At 45.7% G+C, this 15,126-nt stretch overlaps 1 protein-coding gene across 3 annotated transcripts in view; it reads left to right on the top strand.

Annotated features, from left to right (window-relative positions):
• LOC142578084 (uncharacterized) overlaps positions 1-8,043 on the top strand; it is a 151,508-nt gene extending 143,465 nt beyond the window's left edge. For all 3 annotated transcript variants that reach the window (XR_012827160.1, XM_075687503.1, XM_075687502.1), the window contains one exon: positions 7,921-8,043. Coding sequence is in view for 2 of the 3 variants with exons in the window: in XM_075687503.1 (XP_075543618.1) it covers positions 7,921-7,935 (15 nt within the window). In the remaining variant the exon portion in view is untranslated. The remainder of the gene's footprint in view (positions 1-7,920) is intronic.
• Positions 8,044-15,126: the final 7,083 nt, after the last annotated feature.

The raw sequence follows: 15,126 nt of genomic DNA, 5'->3' as shown, positions 1-15,126 counted from the left end.
TCGGCGTCCCTAAAGAAGAAGAAAGATGCCGGTTGTGGGAGCGCAATCTTTACCGCACTGATCGGCCCTTCGGAAGCCACCGACTCCATTTGTGAGCTGCACTTTGATACAAAGTACATTCTGAGATATTATGTGCATATCATCGAAGGCCAGGAACTATCTACACAGCGTGGAAAGACGGCGCTTCGATCTGATGTGGTACCCACAATCTCTTGCCGTATTTTCTGTTGTATCACTACGAACAGCCTATACCCGAGCAGCCCACGTGAAAGAGAATAATCTCATACGCAACAGATGAAGGCCGGTCATGAAAGAGAACGCTCCCGCTCTCAGTTGAACCGTTATTTAGATTGGAGGCATGTGACAATGGAAACGTGCGCGAAATCGACGGCACAGACGACCGATAACATGCTTCATAATCCAAGCAAATATAAACAATCCGTTTTGCTTTGTTCACCCAGGGGATCTGGAAAACCAACTACATCTCAGGCGCATGACGCATAAAAATAGGAAAGAAAACGGCTATTCCATAAATATTTTCAAAAAACACAAATAAACTACAAAAAAAGATTTGCTGGACGTAATGAATAATGTGACCCACATGCTCCCTAAATGTCAAATTGCTGCCGTTATTAGGGCATCGGGGAAATTTCGGTAACATTCAATATGTCGCCTTGAGAAAGGAAGAAAACAAAGGACTGACAATTTTTATTTGAGCCCTCATTATGCCACATAGGTAATTTATTCGTGTACCTCATCCCATTACTGCACATGATCCTCATTTCTGCGCAATAAGAGCTCTGCATTTCGTTATCTCTTGACGCAGTTAAACACGCACACACGGTTTAGAAAGGAAAACGAACTGCAAACGCGATCCATCTGACTGCATGGCTCGGGATAATCCCGGCACGATCATACTCGAAAGCAACTACAACGCTGCGCTCGATCGTGGCGGCACGCTGCCGACTGACGCCTCCGCGGCCTCCGCCGCGCGCGGGGGCGTGGCGTCCAGAAGAAGGCAACGGTGGCGCTATCTGGATTTTCAGTAAAATATGCCTCAGTGCGGATCCCTCGTTGGACCCACTCTCGAATCTAGTACACACTAGTACAGTGGTCCGGCAGGGCGTGCGCGGCCACGACATTACAGATGCTTCAAAAGCGTGGCAGTTTGGGCGAGTTGGTGTATGTCATGACTGCTTTAGGCTTCTAGCGCAGCTGAGAACGAACGAAAAAGGAAGGTGGAAGGGGTAATGAAAGGAACAGAGAACAGGGTCAGCACTATAAAAAAGTTATATAAAAAGTTTAACAACACAAATGCTAGAAAGTACAGTGGGGAGTGGCACTTGCGGAGGCGTCGGACGTTTGCCCGCATGGGCGAGCAAGAACGGGTACGAGAAAAAAAATGTGGGGTTTTTTCTCCATGAATATGTGACTCTGCCTAGGCACTACGGTGGGGTTTCTTTGCGCATATTCTATGCGTCTGTCCCTAGACATGCCGGCATTGCGGAGTGGGGTCCAGTTTGTTTATGCTCCGACACTGGCTGCCGATGGTCAAAGAAGTGATAACATCGCAGATGTTTTAATGAGAGCAGTAGGGACGCTACAAGACGGTGGGCCACATATAATAAAATTCTAGGAGGCAGAGCGCCTTAGCAACGGTGGTTCAAAGCGAGCGGCTCAAAGGGCGCTGGTGATGCTCGACGTCCCTGCAACCGCTATAATACGCCGCGCCCGGCTAACGTGTTTTAAGCAACATAACTTAACGTTAACCTAGCCTAACGTGGCTTTGACGGAAAGACAATAATCCGCACGGCGTAACCGCTGTGGGAATACGCCGCGCCGCCCTAACGCCTTTTACGCTAACCTAATGTAACCTTAGATAACATAAACCTAACCTAAACCTAAGCTAATATAACTTAACCTGGACGAGGAGCGATTGCAATAATCCTCACGGCGTGAGACCAGGCAGTCGCGTTCAACCGTGGCTGATAAGGCGCTGTGCGTTTATTTCACTCGAAGGTGACCACACAAAAATGCTGCTTAAAAGTCGAGGATAGCAGGCCAGGCCTCTACTACTGCACCTCTTTCTCCCCCGGGAAAATCAGTGATGCTTTTTTCCTTAATTTTTTCGAAGGTAGAAGGCCGTAAGGCGGCACAAAGTTATAATCAAGCATGACTGGTCCAGCACAAGCTCCGCACGCGCAAGAAAGTCTTTCCTACGTACCTTTAGAAACAGCGACAATAAAATGGGGCGTCAGTGATCACTGATTCAACTGTTTCACCGTGCCGGCAGACAGCGTCCGAGCGTAAAGAAAATCGACCTTACTCCGCAATGTCGGCGCGCCTAGAGACAAATGCACACAACACGCGCAAAGACACTTCTCCACCGTAGTGCCTAGGCAGAGTCAGATATTCATTGAACAAAGGCCCTCACATTTTCTCTCTCTCCAACCCGCTCTTACTCGTGCCTGCGCAGAAACGTCGAGCGCCTGGAGAAACGTGAGGCCTCGTTGTACCTACGAGCAATTTGAAAAATGCGGCCCCGGCAGCCCCGGCCGCCCGAAGCAGAACGCGCAGCCTTTCCTGTACCTCATCCGGGAACATTGCGCGCGACGGAAGACGGCGCGCGTCCTCTGCGCTTCCGTCGGTAGCGCGCACAAGATTGAACCGCGATCGCCGCCACACACTCGAAGGCTTTCACTCGCTCAAAGAGCACCCGACGCGGTGCGACGATTTTATCGTCTTTGGATTTTATACGAATCCTCGGGGCGACGGCTTCTGCGATTGCAGAAATGCGCACGGAGCGTCCATGTAATCGTTATGGCAATAACAGCACCCTGTATATATTGAGTTTTCTGAAGAAGTTATCGGCTCTATATCTTCACACAGGAACTGCTACCCTTGCGTAGCTACCGCTGCTCCTCGAACAGAGTCATTCAGAAGAGTCTTCACTACTACGATTTATTCTACTCTGAGAAGTTATTAAATGGTATTCCTTACATATTCAAGAGAAACCAACATTTGATAATTTTGAATTGCACACTTTGATAATGAATACAAACCAATTAGAAAAGTCGATTTGATTTGTTTCTGAAACTGCGAATCTTTGTGTGCCCCTAGTATTCACCTTATAAACCATGAAATACTGCTTTATATACCAGCAAATTAAGGTGTCTGGAGGATTCCACGCATGCTTGATAATCTTAGTCACTGCACGGGCCAGTTCAACAGGCCCCGTTCCGAGCTCGAGCGCCAAAGTACAATGCATGGGCCAGCCCGAGCCGGGCGTGCTGCTTTTAAACCTGAATGGTAGCTAGTCCGGTTCTTTTCGACGGATTATGCATTGAGCCTATTCGAAGCTAGCTCGAGTTTTCGGTCATTGTGGAGAGACTGGCATGTGATCAACGAGCCGTGCGTTGTCTTGAAGGTGCATCAAAGCAGCATTTTCCCCTGCGTCTGATCTTGCTGGCTGCTTCAATTGTGAGAGATATAACGATTTCATTTCGATTAACTGCCAGGCGAACTTTTACAGACTGTTAGTATTATCAGAGACTAGCTCAACAATATACTATAGCGAAGGCATAGGTGAACACTTCCTTACCCACCGCCAGCCATCTTATCTAACTTTTGAATCTCATAAAACCATTGGGATGCGCAGTGATGAAAGTCAAGCCAATATATTTGGCGCGAACGCAAATTTAAACACATTGACATAATGGCTTCCAGAAACATCATAGTGCACGTACACTAGAAGCATATGTCAATAAATAGAAATTGATGATCCACGTGGGTAAAGCTCAAGTGCAATCATGACTTGATATCGAGGATACCATTTTTATGACTTTTTTGGCTAAGCTATAACTTTGTCAGTCTTTGAATCGACAACTTAGGATCGTCATTTTGCCACATATGCAAGTTTATACTAAGCATACTTGTGTTTCAGTACAGGGCATTAGAACCAAGGTTCGGTAGTTTTCCGTCAGATTGAGATATGATCGCTTGTTCGTTCACGTCAATTCGCAGGGAACTCACCTCGTGCTAGAAAACATAAAAAGGCTACGAACACGTGAGTTGAGCCACCAAAAATGTAAAACTGCATTTAAAATAAAAATTCACAGCTACAGTAAGCTTTTCCATGTGCTGTTTTCTTTTTCACATCCCGCTCATTAATGTTCAAAAATTTTACTGCATAATCGTAGGGTGAAAGTAGTTAGCTAGGAGCAACACCCAGTTGAAGGTCGGAATTAAGTTAGTTAGACTAATTTTGCGAGGAACTATGGCAGAATATTCAGCTCGCTTGAACCGGTAACCACGAATAATAACGGAAACCAGTAGGGATTGGCACCAGGCGCTAACTCACAACAGCATTTGGCAATGAACTTTGCAAAATTTATTTATTACCATTTTATTTAAATTCACTAAAAGCTTGTCCACAAATTACCTTCTGTCTAGCCATTGAAATGTTCGCGCACAGGCAACGCAAAGCTGCACATCAGTGATGGCTATAAACAAAAACTACATATTCTTGCGCAGGAAGAATTTATTGCAGACGACTGCGCCTCTAAACACGTCTTCTCTTGAAAGATATAGCCAGCTGTACCGAAAGTCCCCTCATTTATTCGTCTTGTGGTTGCTTTACGACGGATAGCTTAGGTACCTGAAGAGCTTCCAGAGAATTTGTTTTTGCGGCGTGTCTCGCAACAACCAAATAGTTTTCAATCTCATTAGCGCGATCGCTATGCAAATTGATTTCTAACCCTTCGTCATTTTTTTTCGACTCTGTGATTGCAAGCAACTTCCCGCAATGCGCTTCGCCTTGTTGATAGGCAGGGCCACTGTCGACCTTACAGCACTACCTTCATCGAATGTCGGGTCGTACATGTGACTTTTGAACCCGAGCAGCTCTAGGAATCCCATATATTAATAACCTTGGAACAATGCTCAACACACTTTTTAGTGTCGTGAAGATAAAAGGATCAACCCAGAACTCATCTTGAGATGACAATCGAAGTTAATGCAGTCAGGGTTCACGCAATGTAGCGACCACGTTGCGACACACGGTATTCAGTTGGAGACCTTTATTTAGAATCGGCAGAGGTCCTTCTGGGATTTCAAGTGCTTGGGCAATATGCTACATACACTGTGTCCATGATTGGCCCGAATTGTTACGCATGATCATCGATCAACATGGTTCTCATGATGCTAGGACGAGGACCGTATGCCGCCGGCACATTCAGTGTCGACGAAGGAATGTTGCTGAAGTGATTACGATTAATAAACACGACAGAATTACAAAGCCATGAAGATAACTGCATAATCACAAACAATTTAGGATAGCACAATTATAACAGAACGAAGGAGAAATTATGATGCTGGAGCGACGAAACGGGTTTCAAACGATGGCTGGCCACAATTGCATGCAATTTTTTCAATGATGACGATAGTGCGACAACAGCGCGACGGCACGGCCGAGCGACCATGGCAGGAAGACAAGTGTACGACGATGATGGCATAGGGATGAATGCGTGACGACTGTAAGACGAAAACAGTGGGACGATGGCAGTATGGCAAGAATGAGAGGATGAAGCGGGAATGACGAGCAAGCAACAATCGGGACCACGGTATGTCAGTAAATGCATGACGATGACTGTATATCAACGACGAAATGACGACAGTGGCACAACAATCGTGACATAACCACGATTGAATGACAATAGCATGTTTACGGTGGAATGACGTTGATGTAACTGCTAAGGCGGTGACCATAAAGGCTGGACAACAATTTCATGAAGCTTCTGAAATCATGACACTGGTAGGACAGCGTTATGAGAACAAAATTACTTTAACTGTATGATCGCTACCGTATGACAACGATGGAGCTACCACAACCTCGAGCATATACGCAGTGGCTCAATTTAGGAGACAACCATTCGGTCAGCTGGCGTAAGATAGATAGGTAGATAGAAGGTAGATAGATAAATTGACCGATAGATAGGCAGATAGAGCGATAGATAAAAAGTACCCCAATTTGGTAACGAATGCTGATCGCATTAAAAAGTTGGCGCAGTTGATTACTGGAACCGTTTTCTCCTTGGCCGAAAAATACCGCTAATGTAAACTAATGTCTACAGCATAGAGCTGCTGTGTCGTGGCCTGCCTGCCTCGACTCTCCCATACAACACACCCACAACACCTAACTAAAGTTTACATAGGGCTGCACTTCTTATATTCTTCAGTATTGTGGAGTCGCAAATAGCATGCCTGGGCCTATAATCCGGGCGCGACCCGAGTTAGACGCCGCTAGGCACGAGCCCGCCGAGGTGTAAGTCAACAATTGCTTACCCGGCCTGAGCCCCGCGCCCAGCGCGCGAGGCGGGCTCGGGAATTCTGGCCAGCCCGTTGCTATCCAGTGATCTATCTTATCTCTCTCTGAGAATAAGGTTTCTAAGGGTTGCAATGACATATCATCATTACAAGCGCGTACTAGTGTCCTACAGGGCACAGCGTTAGGGTGGTTTGGATGCCTGATGTCCATGAACTATAGAGTGACAATCTCGTATGCGGATGACACCACACCTGTCGCTACTGGTGCGTCTGAACATAAATCACACAGATTATATCTTTGGCACTACATAACCTACAAATATAGGTTGACGTACACCCTTTGCAGTAAGCAGCCGTGTGCAGTGCTAAGGTAAAGCTTTATTGCGTATATATGTTATTTTAGTTATACAAGCGATAGGAAGTGTTGGTACCATTAAAACTTTCGGTGTCATCTTCTTTAAATATTTGAGATGTAATATGCTTGAGCAGCGAACTATATGTAAAATTTCTTCTTCTCGGTGCATCACCTCGCGTGCTGAATGTTTACCTCAGCTAAAGGCTGAAATACTTATTTCTCTTCTGTACTGTCGAGGTTCGAGTCATATAAAACTCCGGTACACTACTAGAGTGTCTAATGTGTCTAAAGAGCGCAGTCGGCGTCACCCTTGTGAAGAGCGCGGGAACGGCGGCTGCCGGGTGCTCCGCAGCCACCAGCGAAGTGTAACGGTAGCAGCTGGGCCCGAGAATAAATGCGTCGGCCGACCGAGTCCAGCAGCTACCGTTAGACGTCGCTAACTGCCTCCGGAGCGGCCTGGCGGCCGCCGTTCTCCCTCTCTACATATGAATGACGCCGACAGTACTTACTGCAAAAGAAGGCTGCTCCTGTTAGTGCAAATGTACTGTTCCTCGGTTGAAGTGTCAGATTTTCTTTGTCCGTGTTTTCGATATGCAGGCGCACGTTGCCTCTACGATGTAAATAATCCTCAAAATTTAACAAAATTGTATATATCTTGCTGGTCAGGATTCGTGACAAGGCCCAAAAAGGACAAAGAAGGTACAAAAAATATTGCTGCTTCGACACTGCTGACGCAATATGATAAGCACTTCAAAGTGGCACATAGGCGTTCTTGCTAAACAAGGTGAAGAAAGAGAACAACGAAATTGCATACTGTTGTACTTCCTCAGTAAAGACCTACTTCCAACAGTAGCTGCACTGCTTATAACTACTTAACGTTCACGTGCGGCTATATGGTTTTGGTCTATTTTTTACGTCAGCGTATAGCGCCAAATAAAATGGTCATCTTGGAAAGAGAAGAAGATATTGTTCGTGAAATACTCATCATTAGGTATGGTATAAGTGTATAACTGTGTACCTACGTACTCATCTATAGAAACGTTTGTATTTTTCGTATATAATGTAATTATTGCAGAGCTGCTACGGTTGCATTGTGATATAGGGCCAAACTCTCTATAAATAGCGTGTAAACCTTGTTCTTCCGACTCTCTTTTTCACCTTGTATGCAGTGGTGAAAATAAAAACCATGATGATGGTGATGTTGAAATAAATATTGATCTATCTTACTTTATTCTTTGCAGGAGGTATTCTACTAAACGCGTCCTACACACAGTTTACCTAATGGCAAAGCGGATAGTAATACCAATATACTAGCACAAACTGAATTGCGTATTGGTACATGAAGAATAAAGAATATAATTTTACCTGCGTAAATATTGTCTCCTTCCTAATGTTTCTGTCTCTTTTCGCTTTAGAGGGCTTAAAATGATAGAATTATCAGGTTCCTGTGTGGCAGAACTGGTGCGGTGTTGAGCAATCTCCAACTATACCAGCATTCCTAATTCCTAGCGCTCTTAAATAAGTTTCCAGAGATATTATCGCAGCCATCATGGGAATAAAGCACCGGCACTAGACTATTACCTTCGTTCTAAAGCTTTTTTGTGCATGATTTGATTTTAGTCTTACCTGTGGTTGGCCCTAACACATCCGAAACTTCCACAATTACGAATGTACACTCAAGGCCGATTTTAAATACGGTTCCGCTTGGTAACAGGAAGTTTTTATGACTGTTTTTCACCTGTGTAGACAGAAATGCGCTGTAAAAAAAGAAATATATGGACGAGCGTTGCAGATTGTCGAGGTTGCTGACGTGCCATCGAATCTCTATCAGAAGAGTTAATCAGCTGCAGTCGCTGCGTGAGCCACCGTCGTTGATGGCGACGCAAAGCTGGCCACCTGATGGTCTTCGCATATCTGAGTAAGCGTGACGATTGCTTTCTAATCAAAGCCGAGAAGGTTCAAGTGCAAGACTACTTCAGGCGGCCATTGTTGGCAAGCGCGCGTATGGGATGCGTGGGCCCCTCCAAGGCTAATATTAGTTGGGCAGTGGTCATTGATGATGACAGAGAGGCTAAACAAGTTTGTATATTTGGGTTAAACTCAACCGTTGTGGCGCACACTTTCGGAGGGGTAGGTTTGTTTATAAAATAGTGTTTTTTTTTTGTCAGCGACTGATGTCTCTTCTTGGTGACAGCTAGCTCCGATCTCAGAAGGAAGCTAAGGTGCTTCAAGATCTGAATAAAAAGATATCGCGGAGGACATGAGGCAAATTGTGTTTCTTGTACTCTTATTTTTTAAGGAAATATTCTTTTTGTCATATTTTTCTGGTGTATGTTTACCTTGTAGTTCTTCGCACTTTAGTCCAAAGTTATTGTCGACAATGGTATGTCCTGAGTCTTATGTGTCTAACTATTGAGTTCAATGGATTTATCTTGAATATAGACTTGATTCCGAGACACATGATTAGGTCTTCAACGATCCATTTTGTTTAGCGTAGTAATCTACGAACGTAGTGCTGCCTTGCGTAGTTACAATTAGGTATATACATTTAATGAAAGTGCGCGTGAACAGAGATGACCATTTGCATGTCGACTGAGCTGCTTCATTTGGCGCATTTGGATATTTTCACCGTCTCCAATACAGATCCATAATTCGAGGACATATTGTTACATGGAGCAAATATATATATTTGCAATATATACAGTTTTAAGATTGTAGCTCAGTAGTAAGGGTAACACCATCTACCGATCGTCAAAACACATCAACCTTCTGTTCACCCCCAACGTCCTTTTGTCTACAGCGGTACAAACTCGTACGTGACAATATGTACATGGTATCACTAAGCACAACTATCTAGTGTAGGGCTAAACAAAATGGACGACCAAAAGTTATGGACAAATAAGTAAATGTATATTTGAGTATCTTTGTCCAAATGCACCAATCTGCTAAAATTAAGTCGTTTTATTATGTACGACAGACTAGTAAACCATTTATCAAGCGAGCAACTTAGTCACTATGTAACACAAGACCCCTGGAAAAAAACTCCTTGTTGAACCACTAATGTGCCATTCTATGGTGAAATCCGCTTTCGATAAGCAATTCGACGAAGCTTATTGCTGCCCAATATAGTGAGCTGCACACAATGTTATGTCCACCAGCATTATTCTGAATGGAATAATCCTTGCAGAAACACCACAGCAAGCTTCCCAGAAATGCTCTGGTTGGATTTCAGTTGAGCAAGTGACTGGGAGAAAATTAAAAAAAAATTACTTGTCAGCATGAAATATTTTAGACTCTACTCATTCAAATAGAGCTTTCCGTCTCATTTTGAGAAAAAGCACAGCTAATATATATATATATATATATATATATATATATATATATATATATATATATATATACATATGACAGCAATCTTAAATGTATGGCATAAAGCGCACGCATGTGGATTAATATTTTTTTACTGCTGTAATTAAGGTATATTCTTGAAAACCAGGAAGCCGAGGCGAAGTAGAGTACCTGTTTATTTCACGCTTTCTAAAACAAGTAAAAATAATGCGGGCACGTGCTCGTGTCCATGCTAACTTTGAATTTCTGTCCTTTTGCTTAGCATGTTTAACAGTTCCCGGCAGAACAATTTGCGTGTTCGTTCTTCTCTTCAAGATGATTTTATGTTTCTCAAGTATCGGAGCTTGTCCATTTACTTCTAGGTGGTAGAGCATCTGTACCGGTCTTCACGACGTGGGGCCCCTTGAAGTGCGCACTTTAAATGAGGAAACTTTGCGCGTCGCTGCCCGGAAATACTTCTGTCAGTTGTCACATGTTCCGCATTTCTCTTGGCAAGTTTAATTCTATTATCAGGCCCCAACCCTCTCTGATTCTGTGTCCAGGTTCGTTACCGTGAGCTGAACGAAGCCTTTGTTGGACTCTTGTCACAACCAGTTGTATAGATTGTTTAACGTAGGCTCTCTGTATTTCTATCTTCGTCGAAGTGTTTCGAGCGACGACGCTGTCTCTTTTCCTGCTGTGCTTGATAAGTCTGGAGGAAGCATAGTCAACCTTTGTTTGACCTATAAGGAAATGACTTGGCGCAAGCGAAGTTGGTTCAGGGCTTTCTCCACAGACATATGTTATGGGTCGTGATTTTATCACCGCTTCAACTTGAATGAGCGTGGTCGAAAGTTCTTCATAGTCAAATAAATGATTTCCCAATGTTTTCCTCAATGTAAGCTACGTATTTAGGAGTCGTTCCTAAAATCCTCCCCACATGTATTGCAATGTATTTCCAAATAATCATGCGACTTCCGAAACACGATTGTACTTTGTATGATTTTATTTACTCATAAAGACGCTGAATATTCCTTTACGCCTTTTTGAATGTCTTGGGGTCGTAAAAATATACAATCTTACGCATTCTGCATCGTGTCACAAGTCGTTTAAATGTTAGTAGCAATTTGTCGTGACTGACGACCACTGAACTCCAGATGAATCTCTCTCGTGACTGAACACGTGAAGATGAGTAAATAATACTGCTTGTTTGGTTCACTGTTGTCTTCGTGAAGCAATCTGGCCAGGTTGAGACCACCGACTTCGAAAGGTGGAGACAGCGGAACCCTGTGTGCTGTTAGAGGCAGGACGGCCTCCGAATATTGTTGTGGGAATATTCCCGGCAGACTGTGCATTCGCGAATTCCTTTCTTTACGACCTGCCTTGCCTTCAGTACCCAAAAGCGTTCTCTCATTTCAGGCAAAAGAAAACTGAGGCCAGCGTGTAAAAGTCGCTGACTTCCTTTATTCACCAGCAACTTTGTGCATGTCGGAAGCAGGAAGCAAAGTAAATACGGTGCTTGGAACGTCCCGGAGGTCGCAGAACGGCTGTCGACTTCCCAAGTGAAGAAGCCCTAATTCGTCGTTATAGGGACTGAAGCGCTGGAGTGCAATGCCCATTCGGCTGACATCCGGTCCGAAGGTATTTTTCCTGACCTGTGCTCTACCGGTCCGCAAGACGTTATGTCGCTGCCTGAAAGGCAAGCCAACCTCTAAAGATGCCGGCTTTGTTTGCTGCTGCATTCCTCAAGCCAGTTGATAATACCTGCCGAACCATTTAATTGAGATGGCCTCGGCCTCCTCGGCCCTTTTCCCACCTGAGGTACAGTAAATAAGTGGATTGCTGCCGCTACCAATTATTCTACCCGTTGCGAAATCACACGAGCTATCCAGTTCAGTTGCGCTACAGACGTGACTAACATCCTGCTGTAACACGTCAATTTACTTCACGTATCTCGTCGAGAACTTTTCACAGACCGGGCTCCATAGTTTTTATCTACGGTTACCGAAAATTTGTTTAGCTCATGTACACTAAGCACAAACTTAGAACCGTGTACCATACCTAAAGGAACAGCCATATTGCCACGCGGTAGTGACGTATAAAGATCACAGTAGCAATACTGTGAAAGACGAAACTAACTTTTATTTGGCGAACCAGTGGCCACAAAAACAGGCTACACTTAAAGAACGGCGACAACGGCGAACACAGTCTGCAATCGTCAAAATCTTATCAGCGGGTCAAGCGCGTCGGCTTTTACACATCAATCGTCTTATGCTCCAGAATAATCGCTGCGAGCCGCGTGTCTTCCACAAAGTTCTACACCGTTCGCATCGCGCATACATGCAATCAGATAACACAAGGTTCGGCGACAACAGACAGCGGATAGATGCATCGATAAAACTCTAGAAATTTCCGATACATGTAGGCGCGTCCTGTGCTGAGCGATAACATATGTTAGGCGGTGAAACGGGGCCACCCGATAAAGATAAACATGTACACGTGTGAATACCCCCTTTTTAAAAAAGCATCGACACGATGCTGCAAACAAACAAAAGTAATAAACAAGAACACCCTCAGCAAAGAAACAACTAACTAAGGAAGTTCGTCAGCATGCGTAATAGGGCTTCAGACGCACCACGTGGACAGCTTAAGATCGACCGCGGCACCGCTGTGTATGCGAAATGCCGTCTGGCACCACCTCATAGTCCATTTCCCCAACACGTCGGGTGATCTTGTATGGTCCGTAATAGCGTCGCAAGATTTTCTGACTGAGTCCTCGTCAACGTATTGGCATCCAAACCCAAAAACCGTCACCACGCTGGTACTGGACGTAGCGTCGTCGGAGGCTGTAGCGTTGGCTGTTGGTACGCTGCTGGTTCTTGAACTGTAGTTGGGCGAGCTGTCGGGCTTCTTCGGCTTGCTGGAGATAGGTGGCGACGTCATGATTCTCTTCGTTGGTGACGTGCGGCAGCATGGCGTCGAGCGTCGTCGTCGGGTCTCTTCCGTAAAGCATCTTGAACTTTGTGATCTGCGTTTCTTGCACCGCCGTGTTATGAGCAAAGGTTACATACGGCGCGACGGCGTACCACGTCTTGTGCTACACGTCGACGTACCTTGCTAGCATGTTGGCGAGGGACTTGTTCAGGCGCTCCGTGAAAGCATTCGTCTGCGGGTGGTAGGCAGTTGTCCTCCGGTGGCTTGTCTGGCTGTATTGCAGAATGGCTAGGGTGAGCCCTGCTGTAAAGGCCGTTCCTCTGTCGGTGATGAGGACTTCTGGGGCACCATGTCGCAGCTGGATGTTCTCGACAAAAAATTTCGCCACATCGGCTGCGCTGCCTTTGGCTGGAGCTTTAGTTTCAGCGAAGCGGGTGAGATAGTCCGTCGCCACGACGATCCACTTATTTCCGGATGTTGATTAGGGAAACGGTCCCGACAAATCTATCGCGATCGGCTGAAACGGTTGGCAAGGAGGTTCGATCGGCTGTAGTAATCCTGCTGGCCTTGTCGGCGCGGTCTTTCGTCGCAGAGAGTCTTGGCTTGTCTCGACGTAACGGGCGACGTCAGCGATCAGACGCGGCCATTATTACCTTTCGTGTATCCTCGACAGCGTCCAGGAGATTCCGAGGTGCCCAATGGTTGGATCCTTATGTAGGGCGTGCAATACTTCTGGACGCAGCGCTAACGTAACAATAAGAAGGTAGTTGGCGCGGACTAGTGAGAAGTTCTTCTTCACGAGCAGGTTGCTTTGTAGCGTGAACGAAGACAATGCGCGTTTTAACTTCCAAATACTCGACACGTCATATCCTTGCAGTCTGAGGCTCCACCGCGCCAGCCGTCCAGAAGGGTCCTTTAAATTAGCTAGCCAACACAACGCGTGATGGTCGCTGACGACTTTGAATGACCTGCCATATAGGTATGGGTGGAATTTTTCTGTAGCCCAAATGATGGCGAGGCATTCCTTTTCAGTCGTAGAATAATTGTCTTCCGCTTTTTGAGAGCTACCGCTTAGCATGAGATATCACTCGTTCAAGTCCGTCTTTTCTCTGGACTACACTCTAAGAACAGTTTACACCCTTTGGCTTGCCCCTTCTGCCACACAAAAATAATCGTCATCTGCCTTGATGCGTTTCCTTTCTTTATCGCTGCAAGCCCGGAACTTTCCCGTGACGAACGGCGCGCGCGCTATCAGAAGGGGCACTCCAAAGGGTGTAAACTGTTCTATGCTGATAACGCGCGTGCCATTCTTTACTGGAAAGTTCCGGGCTCGCAGCGATAAAGAAAGGAAACGCACCAAGGGAGATGACGATTATTTTTGTATGGCAGAAGGGGCAAGCCAAAGTGTGTAAACTGTTCTTACAGTGTAGGACGGCAGCGATGCCTAGGCTACTGGTGTCAGTGCGGATTTCGGTATCGGCGTCCTCGTCGAAATGTGCAAGTACGGGACGTGACTGCATGCGTTGTTTCAGTTCTTGAAATGCGTGGGCCTGCTGGGTTTCCCACTTGAACTCGACATCGCATTTGGTTATATGTGTTAGTGGCTCCGCAATGCGTGAAAAGTCCTTGACGTAGTGCCTATAGTCGACACATGCCAAGAAATCTACGCACTGCTTTCTTGTCGATGGGCTGTGGGAACATTGCGTTGGCAGCTGTCTTCTGCGGGTCGGTGCGGACTCCAGATATCTGGTGGCGTTGCCTAGGAACAGAAGCCCATTGTAAGCGAAGCGGCACTTTTCCGGCTTCAGACTGAGCCCTGATGACTTGATGGCCTCTCATACTGTCGCATGCCGCCTAAGGTGATCGTCAAAATTTCTGGCGAAGACAATGACGCCATCCAAGTAAACTAGACACGTGTGCCATTTCAGTCCTGCTAATACCATGTCCATGCCGCGGTGGAACTTTGCAGGTGCCGAGCACGGTCGGAATGGCCTGATCTTGAACTCGTAGGCGCCGTCTAGCATGATGAAGGCAGTCTTATCGCGATCTCTCTCAACTTCTATTTGCCAGTAGCCAGACTTGAAGTCCATCGATGCGAAGTATTTAGCGTTGCAGAGCCGATCCAATGCGCCGTGTATCCGTGGTATAGGTATACGTCCTTCGTGATCTTGTTAAGTCGGCGATGA

The sequence above is a fragment of the Dermacentor variabilis genome, chromosome 4 (assembly GCF_050947875.1).
Source record: "Dermacentor variabilis isolate Ectoservices chromosome 4, ASM5094787v1, whole genome shotgun sequence".
NCBI classification, from domain to species: domain Eukaryota; kingdom Metazoa; phylum Arthropoda; class Arachnida; order Ixodida; family Ixodidae; genus Dermacentor; species Dermacentor variabilis.
The sequence above is the reverse complement of the archived record's forward strand: the minus strand, read 5'-3'. Positions and strand labels throughout refer to the sequence as shown.